The 22,143-nt window shown below is 43.2% G+C and overlaps 1 protein-coding gene across 1 annotated transcript in view; it reads right to left on the minus strand.

The window, feature by feature from the left end:
• Nucleotides 1-10,568, minus strand: part of ELOVL4 (ELOVL fatty acid elongase 4) — a 37,293-nt gene extending 26,725 nt beyond the window's left edge. The window contains exon 1 of the mRNA XM_071548659.1: nucleotides 10,324-10,568. Coding sequence (XP_071404760.1) covers nucleotides 10,324-10,423 — 100 coding nt within the window. The 5' untranslated portion in view covers nucleotides 10,424-10,568. The remainder of the gene's footprint in view (nucleotides 1-10,323) is intronic.
• Between the last annotated feature and the right edge of the window lie 11,575 nt (nucleotides 10,569-22,143).

Below are 22,143 nucleotides of genomic sequence, written 5' to 3' on the forward strand. Positions count from 1 at the left end.
GGTCTTATCCACTGTAGAGACGTGTTACATACTCAGCAATACACGGGACAGTAAATTCAGCACTGATACATGCCTTGCTAATGTGCTAACACAGCAGTGGGATAGTGATGCTTAACTACACTGCAAACATAAACTACTTACATTGCTGCTCTTGTAACACAAAGTAATTTGGGGTTGCAGACGAACATTTAGAGATTCCTAGATGCAGTGTTGGAGCATGTATGAAACCAGCAGTGGCAAGTGAAACCTATCTAAAAATAGCAGAAAGCTACCAGAGAACATTTGCAAGAAGTTGCACAGGAATCTCTCTCATAAATTACGTTTTTTCTGTTTGCATCACCACAAGGATGCTCCTCATCACTTCAGTTTTACAGAAGGATGAATGAGGTGGGAATTTTGTTTTGATTTAAAACTACAAAAGAAGTTATTGAAATGCATTAGCTCTTCAAAGTTCAGAGGCAGAAATAAATTTTACAGTTGTGAGTACATTAGGTCTTCTGTTAGCCTAACACAAATACATCAGTCAAAGCCTCCAAAGGAAAAAAACACTGTAAAACATTTAGAACTTAATTCCATAACAGGCCTTTAACATCAGAAAAAAAAATGACAAATTAGGGGTGAGGAACCCAACATAAAAAAAAAAGACTAATTTTGAAATGCTAATTTTCAAAATATGAACTGAATGACAAAATGTTTTCAACACAAAGATGATGAAAAGAATGACCAGTGTCTGAATCCTTCACTCACTAAGTGTAGAACACCAACATCATCAGTTTGGCAGCTACATAATGTCCATGCCCAAACCCCTGATACAACTGTCTCTTCACTTCTACACTTCCAAGGTAACACACGGCTAACCTTCTCTAAATGTTTCTGCAATAAAGTTTCACGCTTGATCCAAAAATTCATGGATCACTGAAGTGGGGATTAGACAGTGTAGAAAAAAATCTGACCTATACATCAAAGCATTTTGGGGTACTCAGAGTGTGACAACTTCTACTGGGCACATCTGGTTCCTGGCAAGCCACTCAATATTAAATGCAAACACAGAAAATATGGTTATGATGTCTCCTATTTACAGCCCAGATAGTCAATTTAACAGCTGTACTTTTTTTTTCTTTAAAGTATTTTAAACCATTTAAAAACAAGGTGTTACAATGATGCTCTAAGAATAGAAGAACATAAAATACTGCCTAGAGATTTATGGGCTCAACAGAAAAAGTGAAAGACATGGGTTATAAATTCTCTCCTTCTAGCACCACTCTGTGAGCATTAAGAAAGCAATGAACAATCTCTCATATTGGTTATAATTGGGAGAGGGAAAAAAGAGATGATATCTATAAGCAGATTAAAAAAAAAAAAAGGAAAACCAGACTATGTTCAAGCATGTAAACTAAGCATAACATACACAAGACCTGGAAGAAGACACTTTAGAGATATAGCAGAAAGAGGTAACAGGGATAAGAAGATATGATGGAAACAGAGAAACAGTCAGGAGTTCATGATTTTGCTGAAACAGAGGAGTACATGTGGGAGGTGGATGGAGTGAAACTAGGAATGTGGTGGTTTGACCCTGGCTAGAGGCCAGGTACCCACAGAAGCTGCTCAATCACTCCCCTCCTCAGCTGCACAGGGAAGAGAAAATAGAAGAAAAGGCTCATGAGTTGAGATAAGGACACAGAGATCACAAACAGATTACTGTCATGGACAAAACAGACTTGACTTGGGGAAATTAGCTGAATTCATTACCAATTGAAATCTGGGTAGTATAATGAGAAAGAAAATAAATCTTAAACACACCTTTTCCCCAACCCCTCTCTCCTTCCTGGGCTTAACTTCTCTCCTGATTCTCTACCTTATTCCTGCTGGTGGCACAGGGAGATGGGGAATGGGGGTTACAGTCAGTTCATCAAATGTTGTTTCTGATGCTGCTTCCTCCTCAGGGGGAGGAGTCCTTCCCCTGCTCCAGCATGGGGTACCTCCCCTCCCTGTTTGTGACAGTTCTTCACAAACCTCTCCAGCTTGAGTTCTTCCCACAGTCTGCAGGTCTTAATGAACTGATCCAGTGTGGGTTTCTTTCACAGGGTGCAGTCCTTCAGGAGCAAGCTGCTCTCCATGAGTCTGCAAGTCCTTCCAGGAGCCTGCTCCAGTATGGGCTTCCCACAGGGTCACAGCCTTCTTAGGCAATACACCTGCTCTGGTATGAGGCTTCCCCATAGCCTTCAGGATCTCTGATGCCCTGTGGACCTCCATGGCTTGCAGGAGCACAGCCTGCCTCATGATGGTCTTTCTCATTGGCTGCAGGGGAATCTCTGCTCTGGTGCCTGGAGCACCTCCTCCCCACTCTTCACTGACCTCAGTGTCTGCAGAGCGGTTTGCCTCACATGTTCTTCTCACTCCTCTCTTCTCTGGCTGCAATTTATTCTGTGCCAATTTTTTTTTCTCCTCTTAAATAAGTTACAGAATCACAGAACAGTCTGGGTTGGGAAGCACCTTGAAGATCATCCAGTTCCAACCCCCATAACATGGGCAGGGACACCTTTCACGTGACCAGATTGGTCAGGGCCCCGTGCAACCTGGCCTTGAACACCTCCAGAGGTTAGGCACCCACAGCTTCTCTGGGCAATCTGTTCCAGTGCTTCACCACCTTCAGCAAAGAATTTTTTCCTAACATCTAATATAAATCTACTCCCTCTGTTTGAAGCCATTCCCCCTCTTCCTGTCACTACATGCCCTTGTAAAGTTTCTCTCCATCTTTCTTGTAGTCTTCTTTCAGATACTGGAAGGACACAATTATGTCACCCCAAACACTTCTTTTTTCCAGACAGAGCAGTCCCAATTCTCTTAACCTGTCCTCTCACAGGAGAGGTGCTCCATGCCTCTAATCAACTTGGCAGCCCTCCTCTGGATTCAATCCAACAAATCAATGTCCTTTCAGTGTTGGCAAGCCCAGAACTGGATGCAATACTAAAGGTGAGGTCTGATGAGAGTGGAATAGAGGGACAGAATCACCTGCCTCAATCTGCTGGCCGTGCTGCTTTTGATGCAGCCCAGGGTATGATTGTTATCGCAGAGGGTTCAGCCTCGGCCAGCAGCAGGTGCACTTTGAAGCTGGCTGGCATTGGCTCTGTCAGGCATGGGCAGCTTCTCAGAGAAGCCACTCCTATAGCCTCCCTACTATGAGAACCTTGCCATGCAAATGCAATACAAGGCAAGAGTCCCATGGTACAAGCAGACATGATACCACAGAGAGAGTGAACACTCTGTGGTGGGAGTTAACGATCAAACCACAGAAATTATTCAAGTAACTTCTTTACAAGTTGGGTTGCAGGCACATAAGTAAGACAAAACAAAGAGCAGTTAATGCCCACAGGCCTGCCACTACCTCGCACCAAATGCAAGCCAAACTGAGGCAGCTTATTGCCCTCTCCCCTTTCAGGAGAGAAAGATAAACTAGCTCATGCTTATCTTGAGATCCAAGCACACACAAAAGAATCTAATACAAGCCACGCTGCACTCAATTCACCTCTAGGCTTGCCTTGCAGCTACGTATTGCTTTGCTTACAATCTAGAGTGCAATACTAAAAACCTCAACAGAGCTGACACCTAAGTCTTGGGCAAGACTGAATTTCAGAGCTGCCTTCACTTGCCACAAAACTCTGACATTCAGATGCTCAAAAGCACTTGAGTCTTGACAACACGGACTATTGTTGTACCCACTTATCACCTAAATGAGATCTGGTAACTGTATATTCAGCATCTACATCCTCCTAAAGGAGATGTCAGTCACATGGTCCCATTCAAAGAGTTCCTTATGAAATACAATGGTAGCTCCCATTTGGTTTCCAAACACAGTCTGAGAAAGCAAAGCCCTGTCATATATTTACTAGCCAAAGAAGTCCTACCTCATGGATCAGATCTGTCCTTAAAATCACAGTATTTCAACTTCTGTGATCCAGGCACACTCCCCTCATACCAACACTCTTTAAAAGCCAAAGGTCTCATTCTTTTAATGGCCAATTCTTTTTAGATAAATGAACTCTCATTTACCTCCAGTTTTTCAGGCCATTTAGGCACTCACTCAACCCTACTTGCCTTACCTCTAAAAAGTCTTCAGTATGCACAACAGCCTTTTCTCCTCCCTTAGTCTTGCATCCTAGCAAATTCTTCCTCTCAAAGTTCTCTCCATATACCTTTACAGCCTTTTTTGTTCATTCACCTTTCATCTAAGTGCTTCTCTTAATCCATGTGAATCAAGTAACTCCAAAAACCTGCCTGGACTGGCAGAGGAAAAAGTGGAGTCTTGCCTCACCCACTCCTCATGGTTCCTGATCTACAAGACCTTAAAAGGAACTACATCCTATGCTTCCTACACCTTTCTCTACTAATTGTCCTTATGCAGCCTTTGACAATCTTCCCTGGTTGCACAGGACAGTACAGCACAGCTGCCTCAAATACAACCCCTTCTGGTCTTCCATAGCTATAACCACAGCCCTGCTACATGCCTCTTCACCCTCAGCACAGCATAAATACAGAGTGGCTACTACAATCAACTTCTACTCAAGTTACTCCAACTACACACAGCTACCTTAAAAGCAAGAGTTCAGCCCCTATTTTTGTTCAGTTTATGTAACTAGTGGACTCTCCAGGACTAATCCATCTGCTTCATACCACAACTATTTCAACTCCAAGACCCCATACTGATTTGCACCTCACTAATAGCATTGCAGCCTCAGATGAGGAAATGATCTGCTGAGAATTCCACAGCAGCAATTTACCATGTCCCACAGTTTTAAACATCTAGTTATTTGGCCTTCTGCATTAGGTACTAAGGTCATGCAATCAGCTTGGCTACATTCTGTAAAAAGCTGTATCCTGATCTTTTCCCATGGATTCTCCTTTAAGAGTATTCATAATACCTTATTTTCTTCAAAGATTTCAAGAAATGATATCTACATAGCCTTAAAATGAATTTTCCAAAGTTCAATTATGCTCTTGTGATTTTGTCTACACATTTCATTTGTTTCTGGAATATGCTGATGACTGTTCCAACAGAAGTTTGTATCATATTCTTGCTGGTGCTCTTGGAAAGTTTTTTTCTGTTTCAACTCTTTGCTGGAGCTGAGAGTTGCAGGTGACACTTACAACTTCTTCATTTCAGGAAAGAGAAGGCTACCACTCACAACTCAGGTCCATAGCATTACTTTCTCTTAATGCTACTCCCTCATGATTGAGTTCTAAAAGTCTAGTGATCCAAAATCTATAAGTAGGCATTTCCACTTCAGTAATGTACTTTTTGGAATGATGTTTCCACCTCCAAAGATGCTGGGTATGTGTTTAGTTCTGATTATGTTTTTTCTAGTGCTGCAACCTGATAAAATCTCCTGGTGAGGAAATGTGGGTGGTATTCCCCTCAGACACCCAGCAAATTGTCTACAACACTACTATGTGTTTTTTCTTCACTAATAAAGTCCCTCCCTTCAGTGACAAGCAACTAAATGTGAAACCAAGTAAATTGGGATGCTTCTGTTGTTAATTTTGTTGGGCAGCAGACTCCTTACTTCTGTAATCAATTTCTCCAAGTGCTGATTTTGCCACAGATTTTTTAATTTGTGTTTCTGCCACAAGACAGTAAAGTCCAGTTACACTGCTGCTCCTGTTTCTGGTGTGTTCCTGTCTAATACTTGTGTTTTACCTAGTCATGGTCACGGATTGAAAAAACTGTTCCCTTGAGAAGAAAATTGTGACTGCAAGACAAGTATCTTGCCAAATCACCAAGTCTGATGCTCAGCCAGCCCTCCAAAAGCTTAGGAACACATTCTGCTTTGTTTCTGTGAGACAGGCTTCATTCTCTCTCCCCACCATCACTCTCTGAAGAACTTTCACTGCGATTCTGCTTGCCTCCAGCTTTGGAACAAATCCTCAAATACAACAGACTACTTGCACTCAGAGTGGTCTGCTAACCACCCCAAAGAGCTTTCCTCAAGCATAAACATTCAAGATCCTTTGACAATAGTTGGTTTCTGCATGAGGAAAGAAATGAGGGAAGAAGAAACTAACTTTCTTCCAGTTCTGTTCCCTGGACTGAAAATGAACCTGAACTTTTTGGGTACTCTTAAATTAGTCCCAAGATCTTCCCAGCAAAAGTTTTTATGGCAATCTGTATTTCCCTGGAAGCTGCTACACTGGTTCACTCTTTAGGCAAGAAGCTGTAAATTTCTCATATTTTCCACTGTCACTGCCTTATGCTTCTGACCCAACTGATAAAAACTACAACTATACTTCTCCTGAACCAGATGCTGTGCAGAAGACTATCCTACCACTGAAGTGAAAGTTTGCATCTTTCTTCTCTCTCCTTTCCTACTGGTGGAAAAAGTCTGTAATCTTATTAACTGCAACAGCTGTAAATAGTTTCTGTTCCAAAGTAGTCCCACCTGGCCCGGGATGGCCCTGCTTCCTTTAAACTCTCAGCTCCAAGAACAATCATTCTCATCCAAAGTCAGTAGTCTTCTGCTCTTTAGCTCAATAAATTCAAATTAACTAGTTCCTCTAAACAAATCTTCTTGTACAGCATTTCACAAGTCTCTTTTTCAAGCCCCAGCATCCTATTCCCCTTCCCCAACTGTCGATGGTCTTCACCCAAGTTCTGAAATTTCCACGTTCTTCTTCCCTGGATTGTGTCCCAAGTTACTCATCTTAAGAGTTCCCCTAGACTCAGCCTGGAACCTCCCTTTAAGTCACTTGCTCAGTCATCTAATCATATCCTTAATCCTTCCTGGCAGATCTCACCCCAACCAGCTACCGAAGCTGAGAGAAAGAAGGAAGCCCTGCCCTAGCTATTACATGGAACCGGTCCCATGCCCTTACAGAAATAAGGGCATGGAATTCCTAGATCATCCTTCCTGATAGTAACTGTTCTGACCACCTTTTTTTTTTTCTCCTGATGACTGCTAAGACCATGTTTTTGACCTTTCTATCTCTCCTTGAAGTTTATGGCTTCCTAAATGATGTCTGTCCTTCAGCCTTCTAGGTCAATATATGGTTACAATGGATTTCAGACTTTCATGAAAGGGATCTAAAGTCATAGTCAAGGAAGGAGAGAAAAAGTAGTTTTTCAACAAATGAAAAAGCAGAAACATTAAAGTAAGGCTGAAAAGGTACTTGATATACATATGAGGAAAAAGTCACAGAACACCACTATTACTCCCAAATGGAAGATTTTAAAAAAAATAAAGAAGACAACAAAACACCCAAAACACTAACAAAAACAACTTTAGACAGCATGGTCAATGCTAAAAAACCCAATGGTGATATCACTCAAACAAAATTCAGACAGGCTCATCATATACTCTGTCTTTTGGCATTATTTTTGGTCTCAGAAAAGGTCAGTTGCTTTTAAAATAGTACAAAGCAGGGCAGGAAAAAGATCAAATCCTTAACGTGCTAAAATAAAGCAACACAAGACTCAGTGGGACTTTCTGGCACAGTTCTACACAAGTTTCATCACAGGAGTCTGAGGCAGCAGGACAAAACACCTGCTGGCAGGACAATCCTGCTGAATACTGAGAACAGGGCTAAAGACAGATGGGTGTCCAATAAAAAATGGAAGTGGGAACTGGAGAGAATAAGTGTAGGAGTAGTAGTGGGAATAAAATTTCTTCACATTTTGTTGTGTAATTTTGCTGTGTAGTAGTGTTTCAGTATGATTTATTGTGTAATGCTATTGCATGGCATCATTTGTTGTGCAACTTTGCTGCGTGGTATAGTTTTTTATTTAATGATATTGAACATTAGGCAATGGTCTTGCATGCCATAATTTGTGTTTTCTGTTGAGCAATATCACTGTCATAGCTCTTGACACAAAGGTGAATTGCATGAATTCACATAACAGCACTGAATTCATGATTTTAACATATCACAGAAAGGTTTGGGTTGGAAGGAGCCTTATATATCATCTAGTTCTAACCAACCTGCCAGTGGGCAGAGACAGTTTCCATTAGACTTTCACAGCCCCATTCAACCTGGCCTTGAATGATACCAGGGATGGTGCATCCACAACTTGCCTGAGCAAACTGTTCCAGTGTCTCACCACCCTCACATTAAAGCATTTTTTCCTAATATCTGATCTAAACCTGCCCTCTTCCTATTTGAAGCTGTTAGCCCCTGTCGTCTCACTATATACCCTTGTAAAAGGTTCTTCTCCACCTCTCCTGTCAGCCACCTTTAGGTACTGGAAGGATGTTGCATACTCAGACATGGCAAATGGACACAATTACTTTTGTCTGAACAAAGACACATGCAGAAAAGCAGCAGACTGAGCAGAACTTAATGCGTTAAGAAATGATTTCACTGAACAGCCATGCAGCATTACCTTGTGAAAGGGATTTTCTTATCCAGAGCTACCTTGTAACTACAATGTCAGATATTCCATGTTTTGCCTATCCAGACCTGACCATAAAAACTACAGGAGGACCTTGTTTTACATACCATTGGGTACAAACAAGAACTGCAATTTGTTTTTCATGTGACTTAGGCTCTACCCAAAGCTAGCCTTGCAGAGACCTACTGAAATTCAGAATTTGAACAAGAAACACTTCACCTCTTTCACAAAATAGCAACACTACTGAAGAGCAAAAATTGAAAGTTTGCATTAGTAAATTAGTAACACTTGATTATATTTTAGACAGCAACACAATGTCACCCTAATACTACTTAACGTTCTCCACAGCAGCAGAAGGAAGAAATGAAAGTTTGCCCTATATGTAGTATCCCTGTTAGTTATACTATTGTTACATTCTTTACATTTACTTGCTTTTTCATCCCTTTTTTCCCTCTCTCATCATTTTTGCTTACAACAAACATAGTCTATGTACAGACTTAAATAACATGTTCAAAGTTCAGGAAACATATCAGAATTCAAAGTACTTTTCCCAAAGAAATCAAGTGATCCATAAGGATATCAGCTTTGTACCCACATCTATTTCAATATCCAGTGAAAATGCTATTGATTGGCTAGAACAGCATCTCTTTCATGCGTTACCTGGCAGTCTGTGAACAATGGTACTCTGCAAGAGGCACAGAAAGAGAGCAAACACTGGTAAATTACAATGCAGTGCTGCTGCAAGCATTTTTATTTGCTCTCATATTCTGGTAGTTTTTAAATACAGGAGAGAAAAATACACATGCAGGCTTAACTTTTAAAATATGGCAAAACACGTAAGTTATGGGAAAGCAAACTGTGAAAAAAGTGAGCTCCTTCCATCTATAACATAAGATTAATTTATTATCTGACAGATGGCAGAAGGGAGGGGGGCGGAAAAGCAAAGACTGCTGATGCAGTGAGCTTCCCGCCTGGAATGAAGGCCCCACATTCCCACTTGCTACAAAACACATTCATAATTGCATTCACTCCGGTTTTGCTCGATGTGTTTTCAGGTTTAAATCAAAACAGCCTAGACCTCATCGCTGTGTGGACGACTAAAAAACGAGGAAAACATGCAGAGAAGTGATCCTTCTGTCAACTGCTCGTGCCTGCTCACAATACGAGCTATGAAAGCAGCAACCCCTTTCATTCGACCAACGAGACAGAGCCATTCACGCTGACCAATGACACTTCCAGAGCCCCTGGTCACTGCAGTAAGTTACCACCTCATTTGTTGTCCCAGCACTGAAAGCTGCTTTTTGACATTTTGCCATATTCCAAGACATTTTCTCTTCCTTCAGCATCTTCCACATTGCAGTCGTGGAGTGCAATTACAGAAATGGAGCATATTGTAAACGAAAAACAGCAGAACTGACCGAGACACACTTAGCATGAAACGAAAAGCCTCTGCATTGACGGCAACAACCATTTCCTCACTTGGTTTGCTGAACTCCACGGATGCCGACACGGAGCTCCAACCTGCCGCAGGAGCTCCAGCACGAATTACCGAGGGCCTCTCTTACCTCCGACATCAGATTCCCGTATGACCACCCCAAGGCACACCACGGCGAGAGGGAACCAGAGGATCACGGCTCTGGAAGCGGATTTCGCTCCGTCCAGCCCGCGGGGGGACACTCTCACCTTGCCACGCCGCGATGCCCCGCGCCCCCCGGGCCCTCACCCGGGATTACGGCCGATAAACAAACAAAGCCCCCAAGCGCACCCAGAAGGGCGCGGAGGAGAGGCGGGTGCGGGGGGTCCCGGTGCCGGTCCCGGGGAGCCGGAGCGCGCTCCGCGTCTCCCGGGAGACGGAGCCATCTTGAGCCGCTGCGCATCAGTGGCAGCGAGCGGGGGTCGCCGGGCACGGCGATGGCGGGGCCGGGGCCGCCCCGGCGCGTTACCTCGGATGCTCCAGGTCCAGCGGTAGAACTCGAGGGTGTCGTTCACCACGCTGGACACCAGGCCCATGGCGCTGGGGGGCTCGGCGGCGGCGGCACCCATGGTGAGCAGCAGCAGCAGCGGCGGAGCCGGCAGACCTGTCTCGGCGCGTGCGTCCGTGCCTCTGCGCCGGGGCTGCTGCTGCTGCTGCCCCTTCTACAGCCGGGGATGTGATTTAAATCTCTATCTCTCGGTATCTTCCCTCCAGACTCCGCCTCGCTCCCGTCACCGGCTCCCGTGCCCCGCGGGCAGGGTGGAGGGCGAGAGGCGGAGGCGGGGGGGCGGCCGCGGCTCCGCAGCTCGGTGCGCAGTGCCCGGCGCGGAGCGGAGCGGAGCCGAGCTGAGCAGAGCCGAGCGGAGGCGTCACGTGGCCGCCGTCCCGCTGCCCGCCGGTGGCGCCCGCGGCCGCACAGCCCGGCAGGGCACAGCTCGGCACGGTACAGCCCGGCACGGAACAGCTCGGCATGGTACAGCCGCGCAGGCGCCCGGCGGGAGCAGGTGCAGAAACCCCGCTCCTCCCTCACCGGGCGTGCGGGGAGGCGAAGAAGCGCTGGTTAACTTAATTTGGCATTTTATTTTCAAATAGGATTTGTTTGGTTTATTTTTTACCAGACAGGGGAAAAAATATTTCTGTCAACTCGTAGTGTCTTTCTTCCTTTGCGCTGTATAGCAGTTTGGATTTTCCTTCTCTCCTCCCTCTCTCACTCGCCCCTGACGGACGCGCCGAGGCACCGGCGCTCGCGGCGCTCGCGTTACCCTCGTTTGTGTGCATCGAGGTATCGGCTCCTGCTGCTGCGAGGAGCCTCCGCTAAAATCCCATCTCCTCCCAGCACGAATAAGACCAGCAATCGCAACGGCACCTCGTTATCTCCCTGCCCTAGCAAGTGGTGCCACTTCCCTAACCAGCCTCTTCCAGTCGCCACCGAGGTGCCCATCGCACACCCTGCCCTCATCTCCTGCACCATGGCCTGTGTGTTCGCTGCCTGGCACATATAGCGTGTGCTTGCCCGGAGTGTTGCTGGGTGGTGCAAGAGAAGGAGCATCCATTCAGCAACCTGTGCTCCAGCCCCAGCAAACCCTCTCTGTCTGGTGTGAGGGCACCAATTGCTCCTCACACCCTTTGCTTCTTATCTCCTCCTGCCAGCTTGTGTCTCACCCTCCCTCTCCCACGGTCTGCATAGTGCGGATGGCTGGCTGCATGACACCCTGGGATCGGTTTTCCCACTGAGGGGCAGGAGGGGACCTGCTCCACCTGAGTTGCAAGCTTTCCTTCTAGCAGACAGCAGATCCTCTCCTCCTCCAGTGCACCAGCACCTCTGTCACTTGTCACTGGGTCTTGGTGAGCACAGCTCACACTCCTCATCCTGGTTGAGTCACCCTCTGCTTAGCTCTTGGACTGCCCTGGCTGCTGTGATCTCAGCCCTATGGACACAAGAGGCACACTGGCCATCACTAGGTACTCCACCACAAGCAGAGCTGCTGCACCAAAACTGGGTGTTTGGGAGTAGGAATCACCTATACTGGGGAAAGGAAGAGAAGCTGCATCAACCCTGGAGGCCTGGATGGACAGAGAATTCCAGCTTATCCCAATGCTGCCTGAAAGTTGGAGTGAAGCAAGGCTATTGTATATGGATGTATGGAAAACTGCGACTTCTCTCACCTGAGAAGAGTCAATCAAAACTCGGCATGAATTATGCTGACTTGAATTATGCTTTATTTTGATGGAACTGATCATGGCAGAAGGTCTGGTGAGAGCTCTGAAACGGATCTGTCACTGGGTAGGGCAAGGTGAACACCAACCTGCTTCCCAAGTTGCAGGCAGGCAGTGTAGTGTTAATTGTGGTTCCTGTGTCTCCTTTAGGAGAAACCACTGGATTGTATTGTTGGACATTTAGAATCTTGAGATGTGGTTAGTATTGTCTAAAGCACAGCTTCAGAACTTTTTTTAACACTATCATTTAAATCAAAAAGAAACCAGAAGATTGAGTCATAATCCTCAAAATGGTACATGGCCATTTATGTTGGCCACATGTTTGAAAGGGAATGGGCTACTTGAATGAATTAACATGAAAAGACTTCCCTGCCCTTGTTGGGCAAGATGTGGACTAAAGAGAGTGCCACCAACACAATGAAGATCCAGAGTCTACCAAAGAACAAAAAAGGAACAAGACATATTAACAACATATTCTGTTAATAATTATTTATATTGTAGACTAGATATGCTTATTTCTTTATTAAAATTATTATTTATTTATTCTATGGAAGTCTTTTTTGCACAATTGACATCAATGGTTATGTTTATAAAATGTTTGTGCAATCCATTTAAAAGTTTAATCTATTTCAGACCAGATAACTTTTCTTAATTGCAACTAAATCCTTTATATTGGTGGATTAATTGTAAATAGATAGTTTTACAGAGCAATTAAGCCTTGAGAAGAGCTGCAACTGAGCTGCAGAAGTCAGACAAAAGGGCGAAGGTGAACAGCCTAACCAGAGTAACCTCCTTTGTGCTTTGAGATTATCTTTAAAAAACATGCTGAAATGCATGACAAACTATTCTCATTAGTTTAAATTTCAGCCTGCAAGTAAGTGGACAAGCTTTTAAGATTAGCTGTGTCTAGGGGCTTCCAAACCCATTCTAGCTAGTTTCTGCACCCAGCAAGATGTGCTTGTTCTACGAATGCTGAGCCCATGTCTTCTACTTAAAAAAAGCAGAAGGAGGAAGGCATCCAAAGGCAAAGTATCAAAGCATCCTCCAGTAAATCTGCAGCCTAGTAGTCAGAAAAAGATGAATTTTCAATATCATTAGTTAGCCAGTGTTGTCATCTTCCACTTGCTTATCTACATGTTCCTAAAACCTGGACATCTCAGATGGGCAAATTTCAGCTAGAAAAAGGCAGACCTGTGGCAGCTGACCCAGAGGAACATACACATGAATTCCCAGCTGTGCTTCGTCCATTTGGCCAGTGTTCCAGGGCGTTTGTGCTGGCAGCAGGCAAGTCTTTGTGCTTTGGAAAGGGTACAAAAGGTAACAGGAAGTTGTGGGACTGCCTGCCTCAAGGAAGGTCTCCTCAGAGTTCCCATTCCAGATACAAACTGTTGGTATTTCTTGCAGATCTTTTTGTGGAAAACCCCAATGATATCTCATTTCAGAACAGTATCAAGCCATTTTGTGCTTCTTCATAAAACAAATAGTGATAGAAATGTTACGAATTCTAGATGACCAGTGCCCTTAGTAAAGCTCATAAAAACGCATTTGTGCATTAATTTCAGTGAAGCATTTTCTATCGTAATGTTTGATGAATCAGCAGATGCTTCTGCACTAGTTGAAAGTATTCCCACTCCAGTTTCGCTTCAGGTTAGCAATGAAATTGTTGTAAGGGAAAAATGTAATACAAGTATGTTTGGTAATATTTATGAAGTGTAGTAGGAAGAAAGCAATCAGAGTGTTGTTTGCTGCTACCAGTGATCCCTCCAGGCAGTTCACCAAAAGATAAAAACACCTGTAACTCTGCCTTGCTACAAAGAGAATCACCACAACCTGGAACTCTCCTGGTGGGAAAGCATAAGAATGCTAGAACCAGTGCATTTAAAAGATCTAAATGTTACACCACGTAGTAAGTAACCACCTATTCACTTATCAGTAAGGAAGGCATATAAAGTATTGTATGTGTTAAGCATGACCAAATTCAAATGCTCAAAATCCCTTAACTTTAGAAATGTGTCTTTATTACTATAACTGTTGAACTATCACATTTTGTCATTTGCTTCCATCAATGTCTCAAGAAGGAAATGATGAAATAAATAGCGCATTAATTTGCAGTGCATGGGATTTTCTTGCACAGCCTGTCCAACTGATATGCTCCTTGCATAAAAGCTTTTGAGCTGATATATCTTATAAAGACTGCTAGCTGAGCCAAAAAAAGCTTGTTTGATCTTTGAGTCAACAAGTATAGGCTCAAGTGTATTCATATGCAATAGTACAACTGCTATCTGCTTCAATACAGAGGCTGATTTAAGGCAGCACTATACTAGACAAGCTTAAAAGACACTGTTTTAATATAACCATAATTTTTGAAAATAATAACATTAAACCAAACAATGTGTCTTTCAGCACTAATTAATTTTTTTTGTTTATTACGTAACGTATTGTTAACTCCATAATTTGAGGTGGGGAAACTCAGGCTCACAGGGATTACACAGCTTTTGCACTGGGACTCTTCGGCAGGAGCTGAAACAGATCCTGCTCTTTCTCTTCTAAACTGTCTGCTAGATTCCATCTGTCCTTTCATACATTTAACTACATCAAAATATTTTTTTCCAAACCAAATAGGTTGGAATGATGCATCAGCAAGTAGCCAGAACTGTTAATTCCCAGTACAGGCTTTGGCCAAAACTCACCTTTGATGTAAGTTCCCACTAGTTCACCTCACTTGTATCTGTGGGCACCAGTATTGAATTGGATTTCTGGTCTGTGTCAACTTCATGTTTTGAATATCAGTCCTTTTTGCTGTTGCTCTACCTGAAATATCAAAATTAAAGTATGTTTAATATCCTACTTGAAATGCTCAAGGGCCAGATTCAACATTCCTAGTGGTAAAGTGAATGCAACTTTTGTTTCCACAGGACTCTCTATACATATTGACATTTCTTCATCTTTCTGCATGAAAATTTGGTCCCGAGTAGAAAACCAGGGAAGTGGTGGACAGCTTTCTCCCAAGCCACGTCAGGCTTTACTCCCAAGAAAATATAACCATGGTTTGACTCCAGATTATTATGTTTATAGGTTTTAAACTGTAGAACTAATCTCATTTACTGTAATCTGGACAGAGACTGGAAGCATTGGCCTGCAGTGCTGGGCTACATCCAGCTTTAACTGCTGCTGTTCAGTACTGGTCTGGAAGAGGAGCCATTATTCCAGTGTTTCCCAGCCCCATTCTGAGAGAGTAATTTATAATTAGTTCCTCTGTGGGACATGTCACTAATCAAGAAGCTAATGTGTATACATAGTATACGAGATGTGTTGTATATTCACATGTTCATAGCTTCCCCATGTGATGTTTCAGCTTCCTTTTAAAAATGAGTGTTTCATGGACATGAGGAAGATAAAAACCCTTATGTACTCTATCTTGTTCTGCCTTACTGATATTTTCTTACCTGGTTTCTCATACTTTTACACAGCTAAGATTTTTATCTGCAGTGATATCTGTCACAGCATCTATCATTTGTGAGGTGTGGCAAGCACACTTTTGCAATGAGGGCTTCATATGTGTACATGCTGGAGAACGACGATCCTAAACTACGGGCTGATGTTTTGAGGGCACTGTGTTGAAATGACAGCAACATGTATAGTCAGATCTGCAGCACGTCGCTAACTACCAAATCCAGTCTTTTCCACAGGTATGTGTCACTGCTACTGCACCCACTTCACTGGGTGTGTCAGCCTCCTGAAGGCGTGTAGCTGTTTGTAGGGATGATCTTGCACCTTTGCTTCTGCGCTAGTAATGGCCTGAAATGTAGGGCATAGTCCCCTGCAGAAGCTGCTTATAGCAATAGAGTGAGGTGGAAGGGCGTTGATGATGCAAGTTGAGTGCTATTATATTGTCTCTGGCTATAACTGTGTAAGTATGGGTGGTAACAATGGCGCTGGCCATACCCTTTATCTGTGTGGTGTGTGGAGGACAAAACTGTGGTAAAGGAATTAGGTGAAGGCTGTGTCAGCCTCTGGGCCTCTGAACTGGTGCAACCTGGCGCACGCTCCGCCTTTCACTCTGCCAGGGGGATATTCAGCAGATCTGTACGCTCTTGATGGACAGCCTGGGTGCCAGTCCTCATTACAGGCTCATGGTGTCTTGTCCTCAGAAGATCATGTGGAAGTATTTGCCACAGGGTTAAATTTTATAAACAGTAGGTTAGCCATATAGGCTTACTGAGATAAGCTGGCAGTATTACCTTCACTTTATGTACGGTGAAACCAAGCCTGGAGAAAAGCGATGCCAGTTCCAGCTCTTTGGAATGGAAGACAGCAAAAATTCTGGGATCTCCCCTAAGTTACCTAAGTCTTGCCAACTCACCAGGATAAACCTGTGGCTCAGTGGTCTTTCCAGTGACATATTCAGGCATAATTAATTAGGGCTGAGCCTCAGAACCCTACTTGCAAAGAACATGAAGATCCACCAGGTAGTTACAGGCAAGAGAGGCACATATAAAACATAGCATTTCCTACACTGCATAGTAAAATTCCAAATTTCTTATTAAGTGTATGAGAATTTTCTTGTAAGTTTTCATGCTGTGACTGCTTTAAAGCTTTTAGTTGGCAGGGTTCTCAGTAGAAAATTCTATAGAAGTAGTGTGTACGTATGTGTGTATAACACAATCGTGTTTTAAAAGAAAAAATAAAAAGAGCAGAAAAAGATAAGACAACATATGAGTATTTAGTTGTTGAACTCAGAAATACAGTCATCACTTTGTAAAGGACCTTGAAATGGTCATCTATGACATTCTGTCCATACAGAGCCCAAGTTGCCATGTGTCCGTCTGTCCCGCCTGGGGATAGGCAGGGAAATCCCCAGGGAGGACTGCTGTGCAGGCGTACTATGCTTCCTGCTGGGATTTGTGCTGCCCATTACAGGGTATTGTGGCACTGGGCCTGGTGTTAGCCTCTGAGCCATCCATTCTTAGCGCAAGAGGCAATTAATACTCAGTAAGATTTTACCAGGATTACAAAGCTCTGGTGGGAATGAAGTCACCTGTCCCTAAGGTAAGTGTCATAGCTCTACACGGCAGCTAAATGGACTCCCAGAAGTGGAGACCTTAAACTGTCATGTTTTTTAAAAGACAGCTATTGCATATGAATGGGTGCACAAAATATGCACATTTTATTCTAAGTGAACATTTTATCAACTCTGTATCTAACTACAAATCTTTATTTTGCCTCAGGTCTTCTCTCAAAATTTTAGATCTTACCTATGTAATGGAGCAAAATGCCTAAAATTGAAACCTGGGATGTCTGACACTGGAAGAGGATGTATCTGTTAGATGCAATATTAAAGTATTCCCAAATAAAAAAGACCAAACAAATACTGTAATACCTGACCCAAAATCATAGGAGCAGAGAATCTCATGGACACAGAAGAATAACTGTATCTAAATTACTTCAAGAATTCACAAAACAACAGTTAGAACAGATTCTCAGCTTGTATAAATGATCAGGACTCTGTGGAACTCAGGACAGTCTTTACAGACACATATTTTATGTTGTTTACAGGCAGAAACAGAAAGAGAAATATACTACTTGCCTTTTCACTGAGAAAGTGGCAACTGTGAGGGTGGCCAAAGATGTTGCACTAAAAAAGCACAATATAATATATTTATACTCACATATTCTGAAAATCCATCTATTAATACATGTCAAGGTGACAAACTTTTTTCTTTCAATAAGCTGGTTGAATAATAAAACTTGGTTTTATTTCTGCCTAGCTGATTCTAATAACAAAAGAACCAGCTTTTTTGGTCTGTATCAACTCTGAACTTCAAGAGAGGATTTCAGGTTGATTCCTGGTGTGCCAGTTCCCAGGAGCTGCTCCTTTGAAACACAAAGCCCAGGAGAGTGAGTCTCAAAGGACAAGAAGCATCACAGGGCATAGTGCAAGTGTAAAGAGGCCAGACAAGCAGAATGGGGAACTCCTGACAGGGCTTAGATGGAGAAAGGAATCCTGTGGGAGATGGAAGGATGGATGGGCTGCTTGGGCAGGTCCTGTCTGACCAACCTGATCTCTTTTTACAATCAGGTGACCCACCTGGTGGATGAGGGGAAGGCTGTGGATGTGGTCTATCTGGACTTCAGCAAGGCCTTTGACACTGTCTCCCATAATATACTCCTGTAAAAGCTGGTAGCCCATGGCCTAGACAAGTGTACCCTCTCCTGGATTAAGAGCTGGCTGGAGGGTTGGGCACAGAGAGTGCTGGTGAACGGAGCTGCATCCAGCTGGCGGCCAGTCACCAGTGGTGTTCCCCAGGGGTCTGTGTTGAGTTCAGTCCTGTTTAACATCTTTATTGATGATTTAGATGAGGGGATTGAGACCATCATCAGCAAATTTGCTGATGACACCAAGCTGGGAGGGAGTGTCGATCTGCTGGAAGGCAGGAGGGCTCTGCAGAGGGACCTGGACAGACTTGAGAGATGGGCTGATTCCAATGGGATGAAGTTCAATAAGGCCAAATGCCGGGTCCTGCACTTTGGCCACAACAACCCCCTGCAGCGCTACAGGCTGGACACAGAGTGGCTGGAGAGCAGCCAGGCAGAAAGGGACATTGGAAAACTAATTGACAGGAAGCTCAACATGAGCCAACAGTGTGCCCAGGTGGCCAAGAAGACCAATGGGATCCTGTCCTGTATCAAAAATAGCATGGCCAGCAGGACCAGGGAAGTGATCCTTCCCCTGTACTCTGCATTGGTGAGGCCACACCTTGAGTGTTGTGTTCAGTTCTGGGCCCCTCATTTCAGAAAGGATATTGAGGTGCTGGAGCGAGTCCAGAGAAGAGCAACAAGGCTGGTGAAGGGCCTGGAGCACAAGCCCTATGGGGAGAGGCTGAGGGAGCTGGAGTTGTTTAGCCTGGAGAAGAGGAGGCTCAGAGGTGACCTCATCACTGTCTAGAACTACCTGAAGGGAAGTTCTAGCCAGGTGGGGGTTGGTCTCTTCTCCCAGGCACTCAGCAATAGGACAAGGGGGCACGGGCTTAAGCTCTGCCAGGGGAAATTTAAGATGGATATCAGAAAAAAATTCTTTACAGAGAGAGTAATCAGGCATTGGAATGGGCTGCCCAGAGAGGTGGTGGATTCACCATCCCTAGAGATTTTTAAATGCAGATTGGATGTGGCGCTGAGTGCCATGATCTAGTAAATGGACTGGGGTTGGACCAAGGGTTGGACTCGATGATCTTGGAGGTCTTTTCCAACCCAATCAATTCTATGATTCTATGATTCTATGAATACAGGGGGAATGCCCAAGCCAGAGTAAGTCTGGTGAAGTACAAGAAGGGCTTCTATTGGAACAACAGTAGAAACAGGAAGACTAAAGGCCAAGTGGAAGGAGACAGAAAGGCTGAGGTTTTGATGCCCCAGTGTTAGTAGCAACATCTGTTCTTAGGCTTCCCATGTGTTTGGTGGAATACAACCAGTGTTAGGGGAAGACTGAGTTAGGGATTACTTAAGCAATTTAAACACAGCCAAGCAGGATGAATGGCTGATAGCAGTGCAAGGCTGTTCTCTATCTCTTCAAGAGTTTGCAGTGATCAGAAGTTCCCAATGACTGCAGAAGCAAATGCCTCACTCATCTTCCATAAGGACAGGGAGAAAGAGCTGGGGAAATAGAGATCAACTGGCTTTAATTTGTCCTTGCAAAGGTTATGGAGCAAATCCTTGTGTAAGCCATGCCCAGGCACATAAGGGAGAAAAACGTGATTGGGAAAAAAATGATATGGATTTACCAAGTGCAAATTGTGCTTGATCAACCCAATTGCATTCTACAATGTAATGACTGGATTTGAAGATGAGGGCAGAGCAGTGGATGTCCTATACTTTCACTTTGGCAAGCTTCTGACTGTGATCTTGCAGAATCTTTGGGGCTAAACTAGAAAGACGGGGCTAGCTGGGTGAATTAAAAGTGTGTGAAAAGAAAGGCTGGAGCAACAGGCTGAAAGTGTTGCAGTATCTCTTTATAAGTGGTATTCCTTGGGCAATCATATCAGGACCAATATTGTTTAACATCTTTATTCATGGCTTTGACAGCGGAACAGCATGTGTCTGCCACAAGTTCACAGATGATATCCAGCTGGAGGGAGCAGTCATTGTGCTGGATGTCTGCTGTTGGAGTCACCTTGACAAGCTGGAAAAGTGGGCTGACAAACATGTTATGAAATTCAACAAGGGAAAATGCAGTCCTGCATCTGGAATAGAATAACAACGTGCAACAGTACAGGTATATATACAATATATAAGGTATATAGTAGAATTCATTATATCAGTATGCTCTAGAAAGGGTATCTGTAGGCACAAGGCCAGCTCCAGGGTTAACTCCACAGAGGCTATTTAACTATAGAAAGGAAATAATACTTCTATATTTTTTTTCAGTTTTACACAGTACAATATTAGTACCTAAAGAAAAATGCCCTATAGGAAAGTACCTGATTGTAAGAGGACCCATCTCCTCTCTGTTGCTGACATGAGGGTAAGGAAGTGCACCAGATATTTCTGCCAAAGTGCAGGTCTATGCATAGCCAAGTTGCAGCCCAGAACTGTTCCATTGCTGCAGTGGTCCTCAGGCCTGCCGGTTATTGTGTCAAGAAACAAATGAAACATCTATCTTGGTTGCTATTACCATCTCCACTCTCTTGTCAGCCCACACTGGCTGCCTATCAAATAATCTCCATCTCAGTTTCTGCAGCAATGAAAAAAACAGTTGTATCTTTTATCTCTGTGGCATACAAGAGTTTCCATTTATCTTCTATTTTGAATTAAGAACTTATGAGTTGTTATTTCTCATAGTTTTTTTCTTGTCTGAATTTCCAGTTGCAGCCTTTATTCTTTCTCAGTCCTGCTGTGTAGATCAGTGTACTGTCAATAACTTCTTCTCTATATAGGTATTCATATATCTTCATTTAGTAACTTCTTGATTTTTATTAGAGCACAAACCAGAATCGTCTTATTTTGATGGGTATTGTTAGAATATTCCAGCTGACTTATCATTCACCAAAGTTTTTGCAAGCTTTTAGTATTTTCATAGAAATGTAAATGCCAGATATGTTGAGGATATCTCAAAAATGATCTTACTACATACAGCAGTTACCCTTTATGTTCTGTCACTTAACTACTTGTTAATCCATATAATTTATTTAATTTTTACACCTGTAATTTTTTTCATAAACTTGTGTAATTCAGACGCTTACAAAATTCAAGTGTTTATTATATACTAGTTCTATTATCAGTCAGACTTTTGATCTTCAAATAGTAAGCCTATCTAGCAAAACCTGTATTTCATAATACCAGGTTGCTGGACATTAATTGTTTATTGTTGTGGTTTAGGAAAGGTACTCCCTAATTCAGTGCCCCAACTGGGATTCTCCCAAACCAGAGCTGCTTGCTTGCTCCCCACCCCTTCCCCTTCTCCTTCCTGCTCCAGGAATGGAGTTGAGAATTGGAGGCACAAGAGGTGAAAATCATAGGATTAGATAAGAATAATTTACTGAAAACAACTACGAGACAAGAAAATGAACAGTAACAGCAAAAATATTATTAGCAAAAGGTATGAGACAAAAGTGATTTACACAGAAAACTGTGACAAATACTGACTGAACACTCTTCTTCTTTGAAGTGAGAGAGCACCTTTTTCCCGCCACAGCTAATGGCATAAAGTGGTATTGAACAACATCCTAGACATGCCTACAGCCACACCCCCTCAGCTACTGAAAATAAAAAAATAATAACTGTGTCCTGGCTGAAACTAGGGCACACATTTTACTTTCATTCTCACAGACTCCTGCTTTGGAGTTTTAAATTGTCTTGAATCCAAGCCATGTTAATGAGTTACAAGTTTGTGAAAATAAACCAGTTTAACATTTTTAACATGTTTAATGCACTTGAAATTAAGAGTATTTCAAAATTAGACAAAAATCAACTTTAATATTTGAGAGTTATTTGACTAACTATTTTCATGTTTTAATGCTCTTGGAGTGTATGTTTTCCATTCCTATGTTGGTTTTGGGTTTTTTTAAAGTACCAATAC

Source organism: Pithys albifrons, chromosome 2, assembly GCF_047495875.1.
Source record: "Pithys albifrons albifrons isolate INPA30051 chromosome 2, PitAlb_v1, whole genome shotgun sequence".
Taxonomy (NCBI): Eukaryota; Metazoa; Chordata; class Aves; order Passeriformes; family Thamnophilidae; genus Pithys; species Pithys albifrons.